We start from the raw sequence: 25,407 nt of genomic DNA on the forward strand, positions 1-25,407 counted from the left end.
CTTTAGCAGCGGGAAGTGTAGATAGAGTTGATGGAGGGGAGGGAAGTCTTTGTGATGTTCTGAGCTACATTCACCATTTCTGCAGCTTGTGATCTCAGGCAGAGCAGTTCCCATTCTACGCTCTGATGCCTCCAGATGGGATACTTTCAGTGGGTTTTCTTTTGTTCATTGTGTAGCAATTGCTGCATTGTCAGAAGAACATTGTACATTGGTATTGGAGATGTGCATAGAATAATCTCTTCGTTTTCTCGCTTTGCCTTCTTAGACTGTTTTCAAATCGTCTTGGAGTGTCTTGTGTGAAGGATCTTGCCACTGCTCTTGAGGCCAACCAATCTTTGATTGCACTTGACGTACATAGCAATTCATTTGAAGATTCAGGGGTGAGAACATTGTCGGAGGTCCTGAGGAAACCAGAGTGTAACCTTAAGAAGATACAGTAAGTATCAGGTCGTGAAAGGTTGTTTTATATCTCTCATCCTTATTCAAAGGAGTTAAATCAAGACTAAATAGCTAAGCAGTGCAGGTGCTGTAGATCTGAAATACAAACAGAGCTTCTTGGACTTTCAGTTTATCTGTCACAAAGTACTTAGTACAGTGAGAAGGATTCTTTTTGTGACTGATCAATTACAGTAAAATGCCCATTATTTGGCCTTTAATCAAGTGGAAACTCGAATATCCAGCAAAAAGAAATCAAAGAAATAAATATAAATGAAATAAATAAGAATAAATAAAGTTTTAAATAAAAGTTTAAAATTGTAAAAGTCACTGTTCTCTGAAGCAACACACTACCCTTTGAGTGTCATGGCACAACTCCCCAAACACCACTCAACTAAACTCCTCTGTCTTTCTTATTGGCTCGCTCCCACATGGGTGATCCTGACACTCTCACTCTCCTCCTGACAAAGGTATGTAAGCGATCATGACTGGAGCAAACATTCAACCAGCAGAGTGTCCCGGTCGTGCCCCACCCCTCCTACAGCAACAGTTTGAATAAACTTTCAATAAAGTTGTGTTTGAATAAAATGATTCCACCCAGGATTAAGAACCGGCTGATGCCGCTCGCTACTGGGGCAACTTTCCCAAAGTGCCTCCCTAAACTTGTCTGGTAAGAGTTGGTACGTTTATTAGTATATTAGTAAGTACATTAGTAAGGCTTTATCTGTAAACTTGGGAGGGGGTTGCTGTTAGCACAATGCTGTTATAGCACCAGCAACCAGTGTACGAATTTAAATGAATTGCATTTTGATTGGTCCAATATAGTGCTGAGCTCTTTTTTCAACTCTTCTCCCCGACCTGTGTGTAACTCTTTCTCCTTGTGAATCAGTTGGTCAGCTAAAACACAGAGTCTTGTGATCATTCAGAGATGGGGTTGACAGAATCCTTTTCCTGGGGTAAAATGTAAAGGACTTTAGCTTTCAGTTTGAGGTTTTGGCATAAGGTTTTGAGACTGTTTGTTTGTCACAACATACCCAGTGCAGTGAGAAGTTAATCTCTAAAATTTATTTCACTGTGTAAAGAGCATAATTATGGAGGGTAGGATTGCAATTAAAAGCAAGATCATTTTACCACAGGCAAGGCAGTATGAGAGCAGTTTTGTGGTCTCATTCAGTGCTGGAGGACTTGCAATGTGGATGAGAGAAGAAAAGTTTAAAGGAGATGTGCAGGGCAAGTTTTTTTTTTACACAGTGTTTAAGAGGGTTCTAAACAGACACATGAATATGCAGGGAATCAAGAAATATGGATTATGCATTAGCAGCACTGATTCTGTTTAATTCAGGCATCATGGGCTGAAGAGACTGCTCCTGAGCTGCAGTGCTCGATGTTTAAAAAGTTTGTGTAACAACACACAAATGTCTCGATGGGCTGGGAAGGGACTCGAACTCTCCCCCTCTACTTTGGGGTGGTTCCAACTGGTCCTTGATCATTAAAGGATGACTTAAGCTGGTCTATGGATGATCCAGGGTGAGAATAATAGCCTCAGTACAAATCCTGCCCTTCAGTTTTAGCTGAGAATTAAAGAGAATCTCACTTCTCATGCAGGCTGGGTGACAATGATCTCACGGAGATTTCTGCTGGGTATCTTGCTGACGTTCTTAGTACAAACCATTCACTGACTGAACTAAATCTGAGTGACAATGAGCTGGGAGATTCGGGTGTGGAACTGTTGGCAAAGGCTTTGGGGAAACCAGGCAATAAAATGCAAAGACTGTGGTAAGTGGCACATGGTGTTTGCGTCTACTATCTGGTGTTAGATGGTCCTCGACCTTGGTGATGCTGCCAATAAATGCACATAATCTCTTGCAACACCCTCACTCTTGATGTCTCCCTCTCCTTCCTATTTCCCTCCCCACTCACTTTTCATCTCCCTCCTTCTCTCCCTCTATCCCTCCTTTTCATTGCCTTTTGCTCTCCCTTGTCCTTTCCTGCTTTCTTTTCCTCACCCTCCTCTCTCCAATTTTCATATCATTTCCATCCTGGCCCTTTACTTTCCTCCTCACTTAATCTCCCTCCTTTTCATTTCCCTCTCTCTTATCTCTCCCTGTCCCCTTTTCATACCTTCCCTCCCCTAACCTTGTCATTTCCCTCTCTCACTCTCTTCCTTCTCCCTGATCCCCCAGGTTGGATTGTGTCGGTCTCACCGCCATCGGTACTAAGGAACTTGCATCTGCTCTCTGTGTAAACTGTTCTCTGACAGTTTTGTACCTGAATCAGAATGAACTGGGAGACACAGGAGTGGAGCAATTGTTCGAGGCTTTGAGTAAACCAGGATGGCAGTTGGAGATGCTGGGGTAAGGACCAGCCTGTGAACCACTCACCTGGCCCCGAGGGCCTTTACTCTCCCTCTTGTTCTATGTTCTGTGATGCCGTCATCGCAACTAATCTCACATGGAACAACTTGATGCGCAATTGGCTGGAGAATTAGGATAGTTCTCTACCCAAGGAAGCAGTGAGGCAGCCTCATTGAATATATTTAAAAAAAAAATATATAGATTTTTGAATAGTGGGGGAATTGAGGAACAAAATTCAAGATCCAAGATTCCTTTATTATCATGGATGGTATAGCCCAATGTTGTGCCAATCTTTTTATACCAGCATCAGTCTCACTCATCAAAACCTCACAGACAACCATACTCTATTTTTCTTGCATCCATATGCCTGTGTCTTCAAAGTCTTTTGAATGTCCCTATTGTAGCAGCCTTTGCCACCAACCCCAGCATTACATTCCAGGCATCCACCATTCTTTTTTTTAAAAAAAGTACCACTGACATCTCCCTAAATGTACTTTCGCTCACTTTAAATATTGAGTGGGATTGGTCATTGCTGCCCTGGGGGACATAGGTGCTGGCTGTCCACCACATCCATCCATACCCTCATAATCCAAAGTGCATTACTTCACACTTTGCTGTGGTCTTTGACTCTGTTGGGCCATTTCCTTTTGGCAGAAGGGGTTCTTCCACTCAGGAGCCCCTCAGTAATCTGTTGCTGTCCTGGAGCCCACCATCCTCAAGGTCTGGGCTGATCTCTGTGTTCTCCAATGCCGTACAGGCTTTTATGTAGTGGTGGCACAGGTGGTGTAGCGGTTAGCTCAACGCCTTTATAGCACCAGTGATTGGGACCAGGGTTCAAATCCTGCACTGTCTGTAAGGAGTTTGTATGTTCTCCCAGTGTCTGCATGGATTTTCCCAGGGGTTCCAGTTTCTTCCCACCATTTGAAATGTACCGGGGATGTAGATTAATTGAGTGTAAATTAGATGGCATGGATTTGTGGGCCAAAATGGCCTATAACCATGCTGTATGTCTAAAATTTAAACCAGCATGGGGCCATCGGGCATTAAAAGTGGACAGTGGGACCCCATGGGGGAAATCCTGGGAGATGCACCCCACTGCAGCAACACCACCAACATCCCAGACAGGGAACTGCAGCTGAGTCCAGGGCCTGATCAGCTGTGATCTCATTGAATGGCAGAGCAAGCTTGACAGGCCTGATCCCTAACCCCATTTTCCATGTACTTTTAATTTATTTTATTCCTCTTTCCCCTTCAGTTTGACGAAAGCCGGGCTCACTGATTCTTGCACTGAGCATCTCGTCACTGTGCTTGGGACTATGGATTCACTGACCACACTAACCCTTGGACAGAACTGCTTCACGGACAAATCCATCCCCGCCATCCGGCATCTGATCATGAACCACAAGTGTCTGCAGAGGATCGGGTAAGCATGTGGTCCTGTCGAGCACGATTATAATTCCATGGAGGGGAGACGTTCTTGGACAGGATCTCATTCCATGGAGGGGAGATGTTCTTGGACAGGAAGGATTGGATTGTTGTGGAGTAGGTTTACATAAATCAGCACAATGCTGTGCACTAAAGAGTCTGGATTGTTTTGTTATGTTTTGTGTTCAATTTGTTTCAGGTTGGGATGGAATCAGTTCAGCCAAGCAGGGATGGAGCAGTTGGAATCGATGCGGGGAATCAGGTGTGGCCTTCGAGTGGAATGTGAACGTTTCATCTTGTAACTTATTCTTCCCACTGTTGTGCTGTCCACACTCCTCCATCACAACCAATGAACCTAACCTATTATGTGTTCACCTTCAGCCTGTTTTTCTCGTTGTTCCAGAAGTCTTGTTCCAGACTTAACTGAGGATGGGTCTCTCCCTCAATGCTGGCAAAATTTCAGGAAGTCCTGAGATGGTGGATCGGTGTAAATATCATTAACAAGCTGTCCTGCTCCAATCATGTCGACACCATGGCCACAAGCGCATACCTCGTTCAGGGTCACGGCCCGAGGCATCGACTGTCTTGTATCCTCCAACTCTGGGTCTCCTACACTTTGTGCCCCAGAAACACAATTTCTTCAAGAGCCTGTCACCAACCCACCAACTTCCACAGATGTACTACAAAAGTATGCTGTCCAGGGGCATCATGGCTCAGGACGGGAACTGCTGTGACCCAGACTCAAAGGAACTGCAGAGATGTGAACACTGTTCAGGTCCCTTCTTTTCATTGACTCGGTTTACACTTTCCGCTGTCTTGAGGAAAGCCACTGACTTATAAAAATCCAAACCCATTCCAGACGTGCTCTTTCTTCCGTCCCATTGGACAGATGATAAATGAACTTGAACACACAGATCTCCCAAACCTCTTGTTTTCATTATTTTATATATTTATTACTTTTTTTAAATCTTGGCATATTGTGGAAACTTAAATCATACGATAGTCATTGGTGCATTTTGTATCCCTGTGTGGCTGCAGCAAATAAGGATTACAGTGAATTTGTGCCTTGTCCTCATCTATATGACTATAAACTGTCAGCTATTATTGCACCACCTGTTGACTTGCATGGATAGCACACAATACCAAGTTTTTCCACTGTACTTCTTCCACCTGACAATAAATAATACAATTCAGCCTTTAATACAAACAAAGGCATGTGATGAATAGTGGACAGTGAGAAACAATGTTCACCAAGGGTCAGTGGTGACCAAATTGCAGAAACAATCTCCGCCAATCCAAGAGCCAAGAGTCCACACAGGGACGATCCTACTTGTCTCCAGACAGGCAGAGATTATTTAGACCATCTGAAGTCACCTTCAGCTCTCAGTAAACCATATTTCTCATTGTCAATCATTCAAGTCAAGTTTATTGTCATCTGATTACACAAGTACAACTGATGAAACAGCGATTTCTAGTCCTCGGGTCAAAGCACACAGACCCTCTACCAGGCATAACACACATACAGACAATATATAATGCAGACTAGTATTCATATATACAAATAAATATTGTTTTGTAAATATGAGTGTCTCAGATCATTAGTGTGATTAACCTATACCCCCCAGTACGTTTTTTGAAGGAGGAAACCGGAGCACCGAGGAAAACACGCAGACACGGGGAGAATATGCAAACTCATTACAGACGGCGCAGGATTCGAGACCCAATTGCTGACACTGTAAAGGCTTTGCACTCACCATGCCGCCTAAGTTCCTTTGGTCATTCAGCATTCTCACTGCCTGTGGGAAGAAGCTGTTCCCCACCCTGGTGGTACTGGCTCTGATACTCCTGTATCTCTTTCCTGATGGCAGCAGTTGAAAGATGCTGTGTGGGGTGGAAGGGATCCTCAACGATTTTTTTGTGCCCTCTTCAGACAACAATACTGGAAGGGGAGTGGAGGGAGACTCATGGTCCTGTGGATTGTCCTCCGATCCATTTCTCTACAGCAACCATACCACACTGCAGCTGGATGAAAGATTTTGGATTGAGCTCCTGAAGAAGGTTGACATGATGGTGGCTAATAGCCTTGCCCGCTTCAATCTTCTCAAAAAGTGGAGACACCACTTCCACCCTCCAGTTATAAACGAGATGTTTGACTCAGCTGACCTCTTTGCTTCCTCTCAGACAGGATGATCCTGTAAGTGTTGGGAACTCGATGGGTTCACAGTGTCAGTGACAGGATGCAGAAGGTGGAGCAGGTTGTGCAGGGATCATCTGGCCTGCTGAGGAGAAGAAAGCTGTGGTCTAAAAAAGACCCTTTAGCCTGCCTTATCCATGCTGGACCAAGCCCTCCAACTTGCCTGTGTTCAGCCCATATCCCTCTAAAAGAACCAAAGAACACTACAGCACAGAAAATACATTCGGCCCTTCTGGTCTGTGCTGACCATTATTCCACTAGTTCTGTTTTCCTGCTCCCATTCCATAACCCTCCAGACCTTTCCCATCCATGTGCCTACCTAATTTATTCTTAAAACTTAGGACTGAGCCCACATTCACCATGTCAGATGACTGCTTGTCCCACACTCCCACCACTCTCTGAAGAACTTTCCCCTAATGTTCCCCCTAAACTTTTACCCCTTTCACCCTAAAGCCACATCCTTTCCTCCTTAAGTCAAGTCACCTTTAATTGTCATTCACGCCATGCTCACATGGTAAAGATGAGAGCATTTCTCCAGGACCACAGAGCATATTTACATAAATATAAGTTAAAATAGAAGTTAAACATATTGAAATATTAAGACTTGTACAGTAGCAGTCCACGGTACCCTATCCCCAAGAGTTCTGGGAATTCAGGAGTCTGATGGCTTGGGAGGAGATGGGGAAGTTGTTGCCCAATCTGGACACAAGGGCCTGAGTGCTGCAGTACCTCCTACCAGATGGTAGAAGGGAGAACAGTTTACATGAGGAGTATTGAGTCCATCATAATGTTTATAACCTTTCGCTTGCATCGAGTGTTGTCGATGTCCTTCATGGTAGGAAGAGAGCCCCCCCAATGATCTTTTCCACTGACTTCACCATCCTCTGCAGGGTCTCAAGGAGGTACAGCTTCCAAACCATGCAGTGATGCCGTTGCTCAGGATGTTCTCAATACATCATCTATAGAATGTAGTGAAGGTGGGGGGTGGGAGATGGACTTTCCTCAGCCTTTGCAGGAAGTAGAGGCACTGCTAAGCTTTCTTGGCTATGGAGCTGGTGTTAAGGGACCGAGATTCTCCACCAAGTCCACTCCAAGGAACTTGATACTCTTGGTGACCTCAATGGTCGAGCTGTCAGTGGAGCGTGGTTCCCCTGGGCCCTCCTGAAATCAACAACCATCTCTTTTGTTTTATTTACATTTAGACACAGGTTATTGGCTCTGCACTGTCCATTAGTGACTGCACCTCATCTCTGTATGTTGACTCATAATTCTTACGAATAAGGCTCACCGTGGTCATGTTCTCAGCGAACTCGAGCTGTGTTTAGCTGTACAGTCATAGGTCAGCAGAGTGAACAACAATGGACTAAATGTGCAGCCCTGGGAGCCCACATTGCTCAGTGTGATGGTCTTGGAGATGCTGTTACTGATCTGGACTGCCTGAGGTCTCCCCAACAGGAAGTCAAGAATCCAATTCCAGAAGAGACCCAACAGCCTCCACTTCCTTATAAGGTACTGAGGTATGATTGTGTTGAATGCTAAACTGAAGTCAATAAACAGCCTTCAAACACACAAGTCCTTGTTTTCCAGCTGGGTGAGGGCTAGATGGACGGTGATGGCAATTGCATCATCTGTACGGCAATTGCGTCATATGTACAGCAATTGGATTGGTATGTGAACTGCAGGAGCTTGATGTGCCACATGATGACCTCTCAAAGCTCTTCATGATGATGGATGTGAGGGCGACATGGTGGTAATCACTGAGGCAGGACACAGACAACTTTGGCACATGGACAATGATGGCAGCTTTGAATCACGTCAGGACCATGACCCTTCTCAGGGAGATGGTGAAGATGTCAGTGAGAACATTCGCCAGCTGAGCCACACATCTCCTGAGCACTCTGCCAGGAAACTTAACTGGTCCAGCAGTTTTCTGAGAGTTGACCTTGTTTAGCTCTCTCTTCACGTCAGCCATTGCAAGTCACAGAACCTGGTCATTTGAAGAAGAGGTGGTCTTCTTCACTGCAATGTCATTTTTTTTTTGCCCAAAAATACACATAGAAGTTCAGTTCGTCTGGGAGGGATGCATCACCAGCACAGGCAGATGGTGTAGTCCTGTGGTTGGTGATGTCTTGGATGTCCTACCACATGCGTCGCATGCCCTTGCTCTCCAGTAAGTGGCAGTAAATGCTTCGGGCACATACACACTTTGCTTCCCTGATAACCTTAGCTTGGCTTTTTATGTTCCTCCTGAATGTTTCCATTTTCAGCTGAAAGCTATAACCTCTTGTATTTATCTCTCCCAATCAAAGTGGAAAAAGCCTTCTTCCATCCTCTGTCTATACCTCTCATAATCTTGCAGACCTATCAAATCTCCCCTCATTCTTCTTCACTCCAAGGAATAAAGTCCTAACCTGTTTAATCTTTCCCTGTAACTCATCTCCTGAAGACCCAGCAACATCCTGGTAAATCTTCTCTGAACTCTTTCCAACTTACTGATATCCTTCCTGTAGTTTGGTGCCTAGAACTGCACACAATATTCCAAATTTGGCCTCCCCAATGTCTTAAACAACACACATAACATCCCAACTCCTATATTCAGTATTTTGATTAATAAAGGTTTAGAAGCAAAAAGCTTTCTTTGCAACCCTGCCCATCTGTGACACCACCTTCAGGGAACAATGTACCTGCACTCCCAGATCTTTCTGCTCCTCCGCACTCCTCAGTGGCCTACCATTGACTGTGTATGTCCTACCTTGGTTTGCTCTTTCAAAATGCAACTCAATGCCATAGGTACTCTGTGATTAGTAAGGGATTACTTAAGGTGATAGGTGAATGTAAAAAAAAATGTTTGAAAACCACTGCTCTAAATCTTTCGTATCCAGGTACTTGACAAATGTCCATTGAATGTTAAAAATTTCCTCACTGTTACCACTTCTTCTGGCAGCTTGTTCCAGTCCCTTTCCATCTTTCCCCTCTCACCTAAACTCTCTGCCCTCTAGTTTTAGATTCTCCTATTCTGGGGAGAAAACTGAGCTATCTCCATGCCTCTTATAACCTAATAAACCTTGATAAAGTCCCCTCTGCATGCCAAGGAGAAAACTCCCAGCCTTTCCAATCTCTGCTTCAGTCCCGGTAACATCCTGATTCAATATTTTCATATTTTATTTTTTTAACTTAGACATACAGCATGGTAACAAGCCCTTTTGGCTCACTAGTCCGGGCTGCCCAATTTACACCCAATTAACCTACAACCCCCGGTACATTTGGAATGGTGGGAGGAAACCAGAGCCCCTGGGGAAAACTCACACAGACACGGGGAGAATGTACAAACTCATTACAGACAGCGCAGGATTCAAATCCTGGTCCTGATTGCTGGTGCTGTAAAGGTGTTGTGCTAACTGTGCCGCCAAAGATTCCTTTCAGGTCATGTAATTAAAACTGTAATATTTCACAAAATTGCCTTTAGTCCGTTGTAAGGTAGAAATAAGTAAGAGAAAAAGAAGCAAAATATATTGTTTTCACCACCCCCACCCCCATCCCAGAGTCACTGAGTGTCCATGGATTTGTGACCAGTGCTATTGCAGCTTCCACAACCACACATACTTCAGTCTAAACCATTGGCAACCTGAGTTTTGATCCAAACCTCCAACATGCTACGGAACCTTTCAGTGTCCTTGGCACTCTCATGTATCCCAGTTCTGCTATCTGGTACCCCTTACAGCGTGCCACCTATGTGTTCCTCAGCCACAGAACTCCTCACTGGTCCACCAATGTGGTCAGCATGCCGTGAGTCATCTCCTCTATTCTTTTCAAGTTGGGTGGGTGGTCTCCCTGTTTTCTGGTGCCCTGCACCAGTCATCTGCTCTCCCAGAGTCTGCAGCCCCTCGTGGGTCCAGATCTCTGTGGTCACTGGATTTTAATGAAACCACTGTTGCCTCATTTAACATGCTGTCCCAAGCATCTGCAAGGTGATGGCAGTTGGACTGGATGGCTAGACCCTGTGTGGGAGCGTGGTGTCTCTGCACCAGCAGCAGCACTGCTGTTACAACAGCTCTGGCAGCACTGTCATTTTCTGCACCCATACCAGTTGAATGATATCCTTCCTCTGACTGGGCAGCCAGAACTGTGCACATGCTCCCACGTGCATTCTAACCAATGCTTGAATGATTGAAAGAGATAGACAACAGACTCGCCAAGGCAAATAGCGTCTTTGGAAGACTACACAAAAGAGTCTGGAAAAACAATCACCTGAAGAAACACACAAAGATCAGCGTGTACAGAGCCATTGTCATACCCACGCTCCTGTTCGGCTCTGAATCATGGGTCCTCTACCGGCATTACCTATGGCTCCTAGAACGCTTCTATCAGCGCTGTCTCTGCTCCATCCTCAACATACATTGGAATGACTTCATCACCAACATCAAAGTACTCGAGCTGGCAGAATCCGCAAGCATCGAATCCACGCTGCTGAAGACCCAACTGCGCTGGGTGGGTCACGTCTCCAGAATGGAGGACCATTGCCTTCCCAAGATCGTGTTATATGGTGAGCTCTCCACTGGCCACCATGACAGAGGTGCACCAAAGAAGAGGTACAAGGACTGCTTAAAGAAATCTCTTGGTGCCTGCCACATTGACCACCGCCAGTGGGCTGATATCACCTCGAACCGTGCCTCACAGTTCAGCAGGCAGCAACCTCCTTTGAAGAAGACCGCAGAGCCCACCTCACTGACAAAAGACAAAGGAGGAAAAACCCAACACCCAACCCCAACCAACCAATTTTCCCTTGCAACCACTGCAATCATCCCTGCCTGTCCCGCATCGGACTTGTCAGTCACCAACGAGCCTGCAGCAGACGTGAACATACACCTCCATAAATCTTCATCCACGAAGCCAAGCCAAAGAAGAAAGAATGATTGTTGCATGATGTCCCTGCTCCTACACTCAACATTTCTTTCTTGTTGTTTCATAGAACTCAGAGCTGGAAGTGACTTCCAATGAGATGAGCTTGGAGATTAGGCAGCGGCTTTGCTTGTTACTGTACTTTGTTTCTTATCCATATAGGACACTACAGCCTCCTGAGGAATGGTCTACCAACTGAAATGTTGGCTCTGATTCCCTCCCCACAGATGCTGACTTACCTGCTGAGTATTTCTTTTTAAAATATTTTAATTTTTTTAATAAGAACTTAAACAGATAACATTCAATAAAATAATAAGGATCGTTACACAAAATTATTAAAAACATTTAGTATAACAGAAACATACATAATGTAAGTTATATCCATAATTCATATTTCAAGCGCTATATAAAAAAAAAGAACTAATGACAAAGAAGGCGGGAAAAAAGAAACAGGCAAAAAAAAGGAAAGAAAATAATACAAAGGAGAAAAACTCAAACCCCAGCCTAACCGCATTGTCAGATGCTGTATATGACTAATATTAACAAGAACAAAGGTAGGGAGAAATCATATGAATGGGAGGACGTAAGACATGGGATCTTAACTCTCAGAATTTCCCCAGAAATACTCTTCACAACTCAATATCATATTTACAGTTAGGAGGTTTCTTTGGAATGGTAAGGTACCAAGGGGCTCTATGGAAAAATTAACATGGGACTATAGTCTAGCCAGATACAGATTGCCAGACTTTAAAAAATATTATTGGGTAGCCCAACTGAGATACATTACCTCTTTTTATGGGAAGAGATATACAATCTTGGGCTCAAATTGATCAGCACTTGGTGGGTGAGAAAATATCAGAGGATTTTATTTATAAATGGGACTTTAAATTGTTGACAGCGAAGAAGTGCAGCCCCATATTAAAACAAGTGATTAGTATCTGGGCCAAATCAACCAGTATTTGGATATTAAATGGGGTTGTCCCCAAAAACACCCTTGACTCCAAATAAATTAATACCACTGACAGTGGGTAACAAGATTCTGGGCATCTAGCTCCAAAAGGGAGTCAGGTGTAGAGAGGACTGTTATGAGCAAGGGAAATTAATGTTATTTGAACAGCTCAAAAATAAATATGATTTACCGAATAAAACATTATCTTCAAATAAAATCTTTTCTATGGGACGTATTCAGTCCAGGTATGGTCCTACCTCATTGCAGTAGCATAGAGGCGCTGATTTCAAGGGGGATTTGGCAAGAAATTTATTTCAGCAATGTATTACCTGTTCCAGTCAAACGGGTCTTCATAGGTCAAGAAAAAGATGGGAGTCGGGCTTGGGTATTACAATTGATGAGAGGTGCTGATCTGACCTGTGCCAGGAAAGCATGACCACAGTACGCAAGGTACAGGCTGGTCCAATATAGCTTTTTGCACTGGTTGTACATAACACCGCAAAAAATCAATAGATCAAAATCAGAACTCCTGAATTGATGCTTTAGGTTCGCTGTTGCAACCGAAACGTTCGTGCATCCAACCTGGTCGTGTGCCAAGATGATGCCCTTTTAGGTGGATCGAAGCCAAATCCTGGAGAAAATTATAGGTAAACAATTCCCTCAGGACCCAGAGGTATTCCTGTTGGGAAATATATTGGACATAAGGCTTACAATGAAGCTGGCCAAATTTCAAATCCAATTTGTGTTAATGGCATTGGCAGTGGCCAGGAAGTGCATTGCGGTGACTTGGAAGTCCAACTCTATTCTTAGAATCGAGTGATGGAACAAAGAAATGCAAAGTTGCATTCCCCTGGAGTAAATAACTTACAATCTGAGAAACAAGTCCAGCACCTTTCGGAAGATTTGGCAGCCATACATGCACTACATTAGATGTATGGAGGTGATTGTTCTACCGTTCCCTGCTCGGCTCCCTCTCTCCCACACTGATCCCGATCAAGGAAAGTAAAAAATGAGCACCGACCCAGAAGACGTCCATTGAGCCGTGATAGTCCCCATTTATTTTTATTATTTTAATTCTTATTTCTTAATGTTGATGTGTGTTATTGTTATTGACATTGTAATATGAATAAATCATTTGGTTTTATAGGTGGGGGAGGGGGTGAGTTATGATGTGGGCTTGTATATAGTCATAGAGAAAAGGAGTACATATACATGTATATGAGATTGTGAACTGCCATCGTTGGCAAGATGCGGTATTTGACTGTACAGGCCTGTGAGAAAAATTATAAATAAAATATTCAAAAAAAAGTAAGAACAATCTAAAGAGTGATTTTAGAAGAAAGGAGATGGGGGGTTGAAGAGGTGGAATAGAGGTGAAAATGGATGGATAAGATGAATACATTGAAATATATGACTATTAATATTAATGGAATTCACAATCAAATTAAGAGAAAAAAGTTACTGTCACGACTCAAAAGGAAAAAATAGACAGCATTTATACAAGAAGCACACTTAACTGAATTAGAACATCATAAATTGAAGAGAGATTGAGTAAGCCATGTAGTTGCATCATTGAACAACTCAAAAACTGGGCAGTTGCTATATTAGTTAATAAGAATTTTCCAATTAAGATAAAGAAAGTAATAACAGTCCCAGCAGGTAGATATGTAATGATGATGTGCCAGATTTATTCAGAATCTTGGAACTTGTTGAACATTTATGCACCTAATGAAGATGACCAGGAATTTATGCAGGACATTTTTTAAAAGATAGCTGACACACAGGGATTCATCTTACTGAGGAACATTGACAAAACTGGGAAGACTATTACAAAAAATAAAGCAACTAAATTTACATTAAATTCAATGCATGGTATGAAGATAATTGATATATGGAGAAAACAACATCCAAAAGAAAGAGATTATTCATATTATTCAAATAGACATGACACCTATTCTAAGATTGATTTGTTCTTGTTGTCAGTGCAGATTCAGGGAAGAGTTTGAAAGACTGAATGCAAGGCAAGACTTTTATCAGACCACTCACACTTGTTATTGACAATTGCTTTAACAATTGCCAAAAAACATATAGATTGAGGCTAAACCCCATATTATAAAAAAGGTGAGACTTTCGGGAATATATAGAACAACAAATTAAAATATATTTTGAGACAAATACAAATTCTGTACCAGACAAATTTATATAATGGGACACAATGAAAGCCTTTATTAGGGGAAAAATAATTAGATATATGACCAAGATTTAAAAATAATATGATTGGGAAATAGAGCAGTTGGAAACAGAGATAGTAACTATAGAGAAAAATTTAATGAGAAGGAAAGAATTAGAGAAAATGAGAGAATTGATAGAGAAAAAATAAAATACGATACATTGCAAATATACAAAGCGGAGAAAAATATGAAAACAAAGTAAAGATATTATGAATTTGGAGAGAAAACCCACAAAATATTGGTTTGGCAACTAAAAACAGAACAACATCAAGAACTCTCTTAGAGGTAATGAAACAGGTGGTAGAGACCCAGACTTTTCCTGACTCAGGTAAAATGGCACACAGTAATTCCAAAAATAGGATTATACACCAATATCATTTTAAAATATTTTATTTATCAGAAAGCAAAGTAATAACCACAGTTATATAATTGAGATATGAACAATTTCTCAAAATTAAAAATGGTTACAGAAAAAAATCTAAAAATCTATATGAAAACCCCTAATTCCCCCTCCCACCCTAACTCTAAACTCCCTACCCCTCTAATAAAGGTAATAACTAAAGAAAAGAAATAACTAAGGAGAATACCTCACATCGTTCATTTACTTTATTGATAAGGAGATCCAGCAGCACTATGACCAGTCTTAAATTTTCAATTTAAAATGATCCAAATATGGGCTTCAAATCCTTTTAAATACATAATATTTATCCCATAAATTGTAACTTATCTTCTCCATTGGTGAACAGGACCTCATTTCTTAATGCCATCTTTGTAAAATAAGCTCCATTTGATCTTTCCATGAAATAGCTATACATTTCCTTGCTACTGCTAAAGTTAATTGCAAAAACGCCATTTGAAATTTCCAAAGCCCATTTCACTAATATCTCCAATTAAAAAGATATTTGGATCTAAAGAACATGTTATTTTCAAAATATTTTGTAAACCATCTCTTAATCTCGACCAAAAGCCCCTAACTTTATCACAAGACCATACTGAGTGCAAAAATGTACCTTTTTGCTCCTTACACCAAAAGCACTCAGCTTGTATCTTTTCAAACATTCTGGAAATAAATATAATTGATGTATAAAATTATAAGTCACCAGTCTATACCTAGCATTTACTAGCTTTGTCATAGTATCTCTATTAATATTCTTCCACCAATCAATTTCCAACTGAGCTCCCAAATCCTTCTCCATTTAAGTCACGATTTATTTAGCTCAATCTTAGGTATTTTCTGCTGCAGCAATTTCTGAAATAAAACACTTCTTTCCTCCATTCCAGATCAACATTTTGAATTGCGATTCCTTATACAAATATCTCCCAAAATAATCATACAACATTGATTTAAATTGATAATAGCAAAAAGCGTGTGATTAGGGATTTGATATTTTTCCTCCAACCTTTCAAACTACTCAACTCAAAACAATCATTTATCATTCTAATTTCTTTTTGATTTGAAATCTTGAGAAGGTTATTATCAACCGTAAAAGTTAAATCTTTGTTCTGAAATAAAGATATATGTCTAGACAATTCACTTGGAATCCCAATAATTTTACTAACCTCTTTCCAAATTCTTATCAAATGAAATAAAATTGGAGATCTATGACCACTAATAACCTTAATATTCTATTTATAAATAAAATAGTCTCTTCTCTCCTCTCCAATTCTCTTCAGTTCTATATCTAACCAGGTCACAGGACTATCTAAATCAAACATTCTATTAATAATTTTCAATTGAACGACATTATAATTTTTAAAATTTGGAAGTTGCAAACCACCTAACTCATATTTTCAAGTTAATTTGTGCATAAAAAATCATCTGTAACTGAAGTTACTTTTTACACAAGGCAGTATCCTGCGTAAATAGAAAATTGGCCCACCTGGAAGACTCAGCCTCCCATCCTCTTCCTCTCCAGCCCCGATCATCAAAGGCTCCATGGGTAAGGATTCAGGTTCCAGCACCACCTTCTCGGGGAGCTGGAGAAGGTGGCTCTGGAGCATGGAAGAAAATTACAGAGATGATTGTAGAAACAACGCGCATGTGTGCTACAGAAGTGATGGAGGCGGAGTCTGCAGACCCAACTCTCTCTGTGTTTGCAGGTTAAGCAAAAAGCCCACCTGCAGTTTCAGCCCTTGGCAACTTCAACAGAGGAGAAAGAAGAAAAACCAGGAGTGGAAGAAGAAAGCCTCCTGCCACAATCACTGGGAGAGGAATCAGAAGAAGGAGCAGACCAATATATTCAAGGCAAAATGGGTGCACATTATGTTACCCCAAAACCTCTTGGTCCACAAATGTTTGAAAAAATGGACTCAATTAGTCAAAAAATGGATACAAATTTTGCTGAAGTGAAAGCTGATTTTACTGAAGAAATGACTGTAATGAAGACAGATATGGCAAAGTTGAAAATTTTGAAGATTTCCAGGAGATAAAAGAATATAAAGATACAGTTAATAAGATAGAAGATTCTTTTACAGCATGGAAAGTTCAGAAGGAAGATTCATTACAAAATGTTGATATGTTGGAAAATCAGAGTAGAAGAAATAATGTGAACATTGTTGGTTTGCCTGAGGACTTTGAAGGCAATAATCCAGTAAAATTCTTTGGCTGCCAGAAATTTTTGGACCAGAGAATTTTCCAAATGGTCTGGAAAAAACTGTATCTGGGACAAACGTCATACTCTATTTTGATTAAATGTCTACCTTACCAAGATAGGGAAATGATTTTAAAAATGGCCGTTCAAAACACCAGGGAACAACAAAGCCCTTTAATGATCCCAAATAATTGAATATTCTTTTATGTGGATTTGAGTAATTAAATTGTCAAAGAAGAAAATAATTCAATCCAGCAAAGTGAGCTTTGTGGACGAAGGGATATAAATTTGCTTTTCATTACTTGACAGTTATTAAAGGTTTTTATGGACAGTATCAAGCTCAGTGTTTTGCTAATGAGTCTGAAGCCTTAGAATTTGCCAGTTCGTTACCTGAATGGAAGGCAATCTTCTATATCTCAACAAATTTAAGGGGAACAAGAAAAATAGAATGGAGGGACTTCACGTGGAAGACAGTTGATGGAGGTTCAAGTTGAAATTGATGATGATCAAGTTAATAGAGACCTTTAAGAAGCTTGTCATACTTGACTGATTGAAATTAAATTGTGATATTCTGTCTGGGGGAAGCGGATTCTCTTTTGTCCGCTTTCCTCTTCCAAAGCAACTTCTCATTATTAAGTGTGTTAGCGCTGACCTAATCAGCACTTTTGGAGTTTTTTTTTCTTTTACTTTTGGGGTTTCTTACTTTATATCTTCGGAGATGGTATGTTTTGAAGTTGTCTGTGGAGCTGGGATGACCCGGGGTGGAGAGGAGAGTTAAGTATTTTTTTTAAATTAAAGTATGGTAATACAAGGAGTGAATTATGTAACGCTTAACATGCATGGGCTCGATAATCCAATTAAAAGGATGAGCGTTTTAGCTCATATAAAGAAGTTGAAAGTAGATATTGTTCTTTTACAGGGACCTCATTTAATGGAGAAAGAACATCAAAAGTTAAAGAGGGAATGGGTTGGTCAAGTAATAACTTTGTCCTTTAACTCCAAAGCATGAGGAGTAGCTATTTTAATTAATAAAAAATTGCCATTTAAATTACAATCAGCAGTCATTGATCCTTTTGGTAGATTTGTGTTGTTAAATTGTCACATTTATTCAGAATCTTGGACTTTTATGAATGTCTATGCTCCTAATACATTTGATGAAAAATGTATTCAAGATGCTTTTCTTAATTTGGCACAAGTAAATGGAAATATAATAATTGGTGGAGACTTCAATTACTGTTTGGATCCAATTTTAGATCAATCTACAAAATCTTTAATGAAAAAGAAAATGGCTAAAATGATATTGACATTAATTGAAGAGTTACATTTGATAGATATTTGGAGGAAATTGAACGCTAAAGAGAGAGATTATTCATTTTACTCTTATTGGTTTGATTCTTACTCTAGAATAGATTTTTTTCTTAATTTCAGCTCATTTACAAAGATGGATTAACCTAGAATTGTATCAGATCATTCACTGTTACTGATGTCATATTTAAATTCTGATAGAATTGAAACAGATTATAGATGGAGGTTTAATTCATCTCTATTAAGAAATGCAGAAGTTTGTGACTTTATGAGAAGCCAAATACAGTTATATTTAGATTCAAATGTTAATTCAGTTGATAATAAATTTGTTTTATGGGATGCATTAAAAGCTTATTTAAAGGTCAAATAATGTTATTTGACTGTAATTAAGAAAAAATATCTTAAGTAGATAAATTAGAGAGGGAAATTGTAATTTTGGAAAAAAAATTACAAAAAAACCATCAGAAAAGAAAAGGTTAGAATTGATAAATTAAAAATGTATTAAAATTCAATTCCAACTTACAGTATTGAGAAATTAATTGACAGAACTAAACAAAAATATTATGAATTATGAGAACGAGGACATAAGGTTTTAGCTTGGCAATTGAAACGGAGCAAGCATCAGGGGTTATTAATGCTGTCAAGAAGAATTCAAAAATTACTTATAAATTACAGGATATAAGTGATTTTTAGAGAGTATTAGACTAAGTTATATTTATTTCCATCATTGAATAATAAAGAAATTAATGATTTTTTTTACAGAAGCTTCAATTGAATTGCCAAGCTCGGAAAGATTTGGATTCTCCATTTATGTTGAAAGAAGTTATTAAGGCTTTAAGTTCTATTCAAAATGGGAAATCTTCTGCTGAAGATGGGTTTACCTCTGAATTTTATTTAAAAAATTAAAGACTTGTTGATGCCTTTATTAACAGAAGTATTAAAAGTGACTGTAACTTGCTCATTACCAGAGTACTTTTCAAATACTGTAATAATAGTAATACCTAAGAAAGATAATGATTTATTAAAACTTGAGTCTTATACACCTATATTGATATTAAATGTTGATTATAAAATTGCTGCAAAGGTTTTGGCTAATAGAGTAAATGAACCAACTCAACCTGAGTTGGTTCATTTAGATCAACTGGATTTATTAAGAAAAGATATTCTGCTGAAAATGTAGCTAAATTAATTAGCTTAATACATACTTCTCTGAGACAATAAGATTTAACATTCATTTTTTCATTAAATGCAGAAAAAATTTTTGATAGATTAGAATTGAATTTTTTTAAGGTTTTACAAAAATTTTAATTTGGGACAAAATTTATTAATTGGATTAAAGCTTTATATAGAAATCATTTGGATAAAGTAGTTACTAATGGACAACTTTCTTCTTCTTTTCCATATACATGATTGGCTAGGCTAGGCTTTCCTTTATCTCCTGCATTGTTTGTTTTAGTAATTGAATTGTTGGCACAATCTATAAGACAAGATGTTGGTGTTAAAGGAATTAAAGTGAATAAAGAGGAATTTAAAATTAATTTGTTTGCAGATGATGTATTGATTTATATAACAGATCCTGAAAATTCTTTAGTTTATTTAGATAAAAAGTTACAAGATTATGGAGAAATATCTGGCTATAAAATTAATTGGGATAAAAGTGAAGTTATGCTTTTAGTAGAAGGAGATTATAATCATTGCAAATGTGTAGCTCAATTTAGGTGGACATATAATGCAATTAAATATTTAGGTATTAGAATTGATAAAAAAATTAGATAACCTTTAGAAGTTAAATTATGTTCCATTATTAAATAAAATTAAAGATTATTTAAATAGGTGGAATGATTTACCTATTACTTCAGTAGGCAGAATGAATTGTATTAAAATGAATATTTTTTCCAAGGATTCAATATCTTTTTCATATTTGTTTAGTACCCCAAATTTTTAAGAAGACCTTAATTTAAGTGTAAGGAAATTTTTTTGGAAGGGGAAAATGAATAGGGTGCCTTTGGAGAAATTAACTTGGAAATTTGAATTAAGTGGCTTACAACTTCCACATTTTAAGAATTATTATAAGGCTGCACAATTGAAATGTATTAATGCAATGTCTGATTTAAATAAATCTTCTATTTGGGTAGATAAAATTGATGAGAACTCTAGGTCTGAATTTATTTATAAATGGAATTCAAAATTGTTAATTGGTAAAGATCCACCAATTTTGAAACATTTAATTGAAATATGGAATAAAATTGATTATGAGATAGGTGGAAAGGGAACGATTTCGGCGAAAATGTCTTTAAATCAAAATAAACTTTTTCCTTTTACTCTAAATTATCAGTTTTTAAATATATGGAATCAATTGGGGATTAAAAGTGTTGAAGATTGTTTTGAAGCAGGGAAGTTTTTATCTTTTACTCAAATGAAGAAGTTTCAAGTTCCTGGTAATACCTTTTTTGCTATTATCAGGATAAAACGTTTTTATTGGAAAAATTAGGTCATAGTTTAAAATTTCCTAGACAATTTGCTTTAGAATTATTGCTTACTAAGGAAGAAACAAATAAGTTTATTTATGAAATGTATACATTTTATTACAAAATAAAATGCCTATGTTGAATGTTCACAAATCAAGAATGAAATGGGAACTTGATTTAAATAGAAAGATGAAAATGTTTGGAGAAACTTATGTAAGGATAATATGACTAATGTTATAAATGTAAGATATAATTAGTACAATATAATTATTTTACATCAATTGTATTTAACTCCTCAGAAATTAAAGAAATTTGAATTAATTTCTTCAGATTTGTATTTTAGATGTGGACAAGAAATAGGTACTTTTTTAAAAATTTGACTTGGACTTGTTCTAAGGTCAAGAATTTCGGGATAAAAGTTAATTTTTTACTGGAGTGAGTATTAAAAGTGAGTTTACCATTTGATCCAATGTTATTTTTATTAGGGGACATTAAGTTGATTGCATTAGTATTGAGATTGACTCTTGAATTTTTATGCTTGGCTTTGGCTGTTTCTAAAAAAAATGTTTGGCTATTACTTGGAAATATGATTTAATTTTAGGATTGCAAAGATGGCATATTGAAATGAAATCTTGTATTCCTTTATTAAGATTTCATCTCCTGGTCTGCTCCAGTGGATGTCTCAGATAAAAGGTTATTATTGTTGTCCTTAGTGATGATCTCCTTTTTTCTTTCTTTGGAGGTGGGTAGGGGAGGAGGGAGGGTATTAGTGGGGTGGATGAGGGAGGCTGGAGGGGTTTATTCAATTACATAATGTTTGTTTCAATATGTTATAATTTATATTATATGATTTAAAATTATAAATAAAATATTTAAAAATTAGAAATTAAGAATGAAACATGGAAGTCACTAGGTGCAGGGTCCATGATCAATACAATAAATACTCGGTTTCATATATACAATATAATTTGCTCCATAGAGAATATATTTACACCTCAAAAGTTAAAAGAATGGAATCCAACAATATCAGACAGATGCTTCCATTGTAAACAAGAAATTGGAACAATTACACACAATCTTGACATATATATGGACATGTACAAAATTGAAAACTTTTTGGAAGGATTTAAATCTAATATTCAATAGAATTACAAAAAATAGGATACCAAAATATCCAAAAATCTTCCTGTTAAACAACATAAAAGATAAAGAATTAGATCTAAAATTAGACAGGGTTTAAAAAAGATTTATTATTATTGCGCTCGCAGCAGCAAAAAAGTGCATAATGATAACTTGGAAAATGAAAGCAACCTTAAAAATACAACAATGGTGCATAGAAATGAACAAGTGTATTCCATGAGAAAAAATTACCTACAATCTCAAAGACAAATATTCTCTATTTGAACAAATTTGGGAACCATACAGAGTTTATTAGAAACTGCCAATTTCAGATTTTCAACTCTTGACGTGATAAGTAACAAGTATGAAAATAATTAAATATGAAATATTGGACAACACAATTTCTTTTTCTTCTCTTTTGTGTTTTTCTATTGTTTATTTATTTTTTCTTTCATTTCCTGCTTTAAGTTATAGGGGGTGGGGAGGGTGGGTGTGGTGATACATTTCTTCCATTGTATATAGTCATTGTTGGCTAATGTATATATGGAGTGGCTCGCCCACTGATGACTCATTCCCTATGACTCCTCTCCCGTGATTTTGGGCCATAAAGGTCAAGCCTCCTCACCCTTCCCTCCATTCCTATACCTGGATCCAGGTCAGCAAGGTTCTTCTCTACATTAAAGCCTATCGTTCCCTCAGCCTAGTCTTGCTGGTTACTGGTAGTGCACTACAATTTAATAAACAGAAACTTATCTCTCTGGAAATGGAGAACCCCAATCAGTTAGAAGTGGACCCCCAATTTCCAGGAGCATCTGAACAGTATAAGTAGTGGATCAGCTGCTTCGGCAATTTCCTAAAGGCTGCTGCCAAATTGGTTGACTCTGATAAAAAGAAGCTCAAAGTTCTGCAAGCAAGAGTCAGCCAGAGAGCTTTCCAAGCCACCAGGAGCAGTGTGACTTATGCTGAGGTGATGGTTGAGCTTCAGAGTCTCTATAAACTGAAGATCAACGATGTGTACTCGCGTTGAGGAAGTTGGCTAATCTGTAAGTAGACTTAGGGGCTAGTGTAGTGTAGTCGGGCTTTGCAATATGATGGAAAAACAGCAGAAGAAATAAATTAGCAAAATGCTGACACACAAAATATGTCAGAGCAATGAAGGTCGCAGCAGCATCTGAATGAACAATAGAGCACTTGTTGCTATGCACCTACACTGATTAGCACCCTGAGACTTTGCATATGCGAGAAACGAGCTACTAGTATTGATAAGCTGTGGTCTTATGATGGGTAAAATATTATACAGTAAGCGTAATAACTTAGAGAGACTTTGTACATGCAAGGAACTAACTATTGGATATTAAAAATGAGGTCTTTTATGATTTTTGTAACATTATTTGGTATTCTACAGATCAGGATAAAAGAGAATGTATTGTAGCTGTTCAGGGGGACTTTTGTCACTGACTCTTGAATGACATTTCAGTAGTAGTGGTGAATGAAAGTAACCCAATCTGCAGATTAAAGAATGATCCAATCAAGACTCTAGTTGAAGTCAGTAATTTTGTGTGAGCACCCTGCGGACCCGGTATCCACATTTGGTGTCAGAAGTGGGATTCCAAAGACTCATCAGATCTTCGGTGGATAGAACGAAGTGAAGGTTCCTGGTGCAGACCATTGGAGGGGCCTGTGGAGTGAGTATATCTTATTCTCTCTGTTTTCCCTGCACTGAACCTGGTACTTTTGTATGTTTCTGTAACCGGAGACTGTGAGTTCTGACAGAATTTAAGGGTGATCGGTGAAAGGTTAGATCAGTGTGAGAGCTCAGGGTGCTCAGTTAAGAGTTCAAGGAACTCGTCCAGTCAGGGACCATCTGTGTGAGAGCTCGCAGAACTTAGATTTTGGAAACCTAAGCTACATTGGGGAATTATGTAGACACGACTAATCAAAGGGGTTTGTCATTACAAATTATGTTTGAAAAATATCCAGGCAATGAAAAAATAATTCAAAAAGTTCTGGGGCATTAAATAAAAGACTAGGGAGAGAAGGCTGGCCATTTGGGGGTACTTGGGATGATGAATTGATTAAAGAGGTGCAACAGTTAATCTGGAAAAGACCCACAAATTATAAAATTAAAGAGGTAATTGGAAAGTGGCACCTGTTAGCACAGGAAAGAAAGGAAAGAGATAGACTTGCAAGTTCCCAAACTAATGCCGTAAAACTGGCAGAGGGGTGAGTGGGGAGGAACAGTAAAACCCATGGAAGTCCTCCAGAAAGAATGTGCACATAGAAAGGAGCAGGTCAGGAAAAATCAGGAAAGGGAAAAAGCAAAGAGCAGACAGGAAAAACCTCCTGTATCAGAGGATAAACAAAGATTATCAAATGGAAGCCCGAAAGCTGATGGAGGAGGGAGAGAAGAGTGACCCCTGGGAGGATGTAGGATGTAGGATGGACCCCTAGTACTCCTCAGTGGTCCCCTTAAGAGCCACCACTAGCTTATTATCCCCTCTGGACCAGCAGTACCCAAAGTATTTTCAGATCCTGTTAGTGCTCGAACCCACAGCCATGATAAATCATCTGGCCACTGTAACAAAGAAGTTAAGATTTAAGTCTGTGGAAAATTCTAGAAGCTTTTGTTACAACACATTTGTCTGCAATTGCACAGTTTACTATTATCCTGAAGCCTCAGTGAGGACAAAGAGATCTCTGCAGAAAAACATAAGATACCACTCTCTCTCTTCTGGCTTGGCTTCGCGGACGAAGATTTATGGAGGGGGTAAAAGTCCATGTCAGCTGCAGGCTCGATTGTGGCTGACAAGTCCGATGCGGGACAGGCAGACACAGTTGCAGTGGTTGCAGGGGAAAATTGGTTGGTAGGGGTTGGGTGTTGGGTTTTTCCTCCTTTGTCTTTTGTCAGTGAGGTGGGCTCTGCGGTCTTCTTCAAAGGAGGTTGCTGCCTGCCGAACTGTGAGGCGCCAAGATGCACGGTTTGAGGCGATATCAGCACACTGGCGGTGGTCAATGTGGCAGGCACCAAGAGATTTCTTTAGGCAGTCCTTCTACCTCTTCTTTGGTGCACCTCTGTCACGGTGGCCAGTGGAGAGCTCGCCATTTAACACGATCTTCGGAAGGATATGGTCCTCCATTCTGTAGATGTGACCCACCCAGCGCAGCTGGATCTTCAGCAGCGTGGACTCGATGCTGTCGGCCTCTGCCATCTCGAGTACTTCGATGTTAGGGATGAAGTCACTCCAATGAATGTTGAGGATGGAGCGGAGACAACGCTGGTGGAAGCGTTCTAGGAGCCGTAGGTGATGCCGGAAGAGGACCCATGATTCGGAGCCGAACAGGAGTGTGGGTATGACAACGGCTCTGTATACGCTTATCTTTGTGAGGTTTTTCAGTTGGTTCTTTTTTCCAGACTCTTTTGTGTAGTCTTCCAAAGG

The 25,407-nt window shown here is 39.3% G+C and overlaps 1 protein-coding gene across 5 annotated transcripts in view; it reads left to right on the forward strand.

Annotated features, from left to right (window-relative positions):
• LOC138745787 (NACHT, LRR and PYD domains-containing protein 3-like) overlaps positions 1–19,222 on the forward strand; it is a 101,766-nt gene extending 82,544 nt beyond the window's left edge. For 3 of the 5 annotated variants that reach the window (XM_069903079.1, XM_069903078.1, XM_069903083.1), the window contains 6 exons: positions 266–436; positions 2,041–2,211; positions 2,619–2,789; positions 4,045–4,212; positions 4,414–4,476; positions 4,618–5,796. In XM_069903079.1, coding sequence (XP_069759180.1) covers positions 266–436; positions 2,041–2,211; positions 2,619–2,789; positions 4,045–4,212; positions 4,414–4,476; positions 4,618–4,687 — 814 coding nt within the window. In that variant the 3' untranslated portion in view covers positions 4,688–5,796. Of the gene's footprint in view, positions 1–265; positions 437–2,040; positions 2,212–2,618; positions 2,790–4,044; positions 4,213–4,413; positions 4,477–4,617; positions 5,797–19,145 lie in introns of those variants that run through there. The other 2 variants (XM_069903081.1, XM_069903082.1) reach the window with 2 other exon arrangements.
• Positions 19,223–25,407: the final 6,185 nt, after the last annotated feature.

Source organism: Narcine bancroftii, chromosome 11, assembly GCF_036971445.1.
Source record: "Narcine bancroftii isolate sNarBan1 chromosome 11, sNarBan1.hap1, whole genome shotgun sequence".
Taxonomy (NCBI): domain Eukaryota; kingdom Metazoa; phylum Chordata; class Chondrichthyes; order Torpediniformes; family Narcinidae; genus Narcine; species Narcine bancroftii.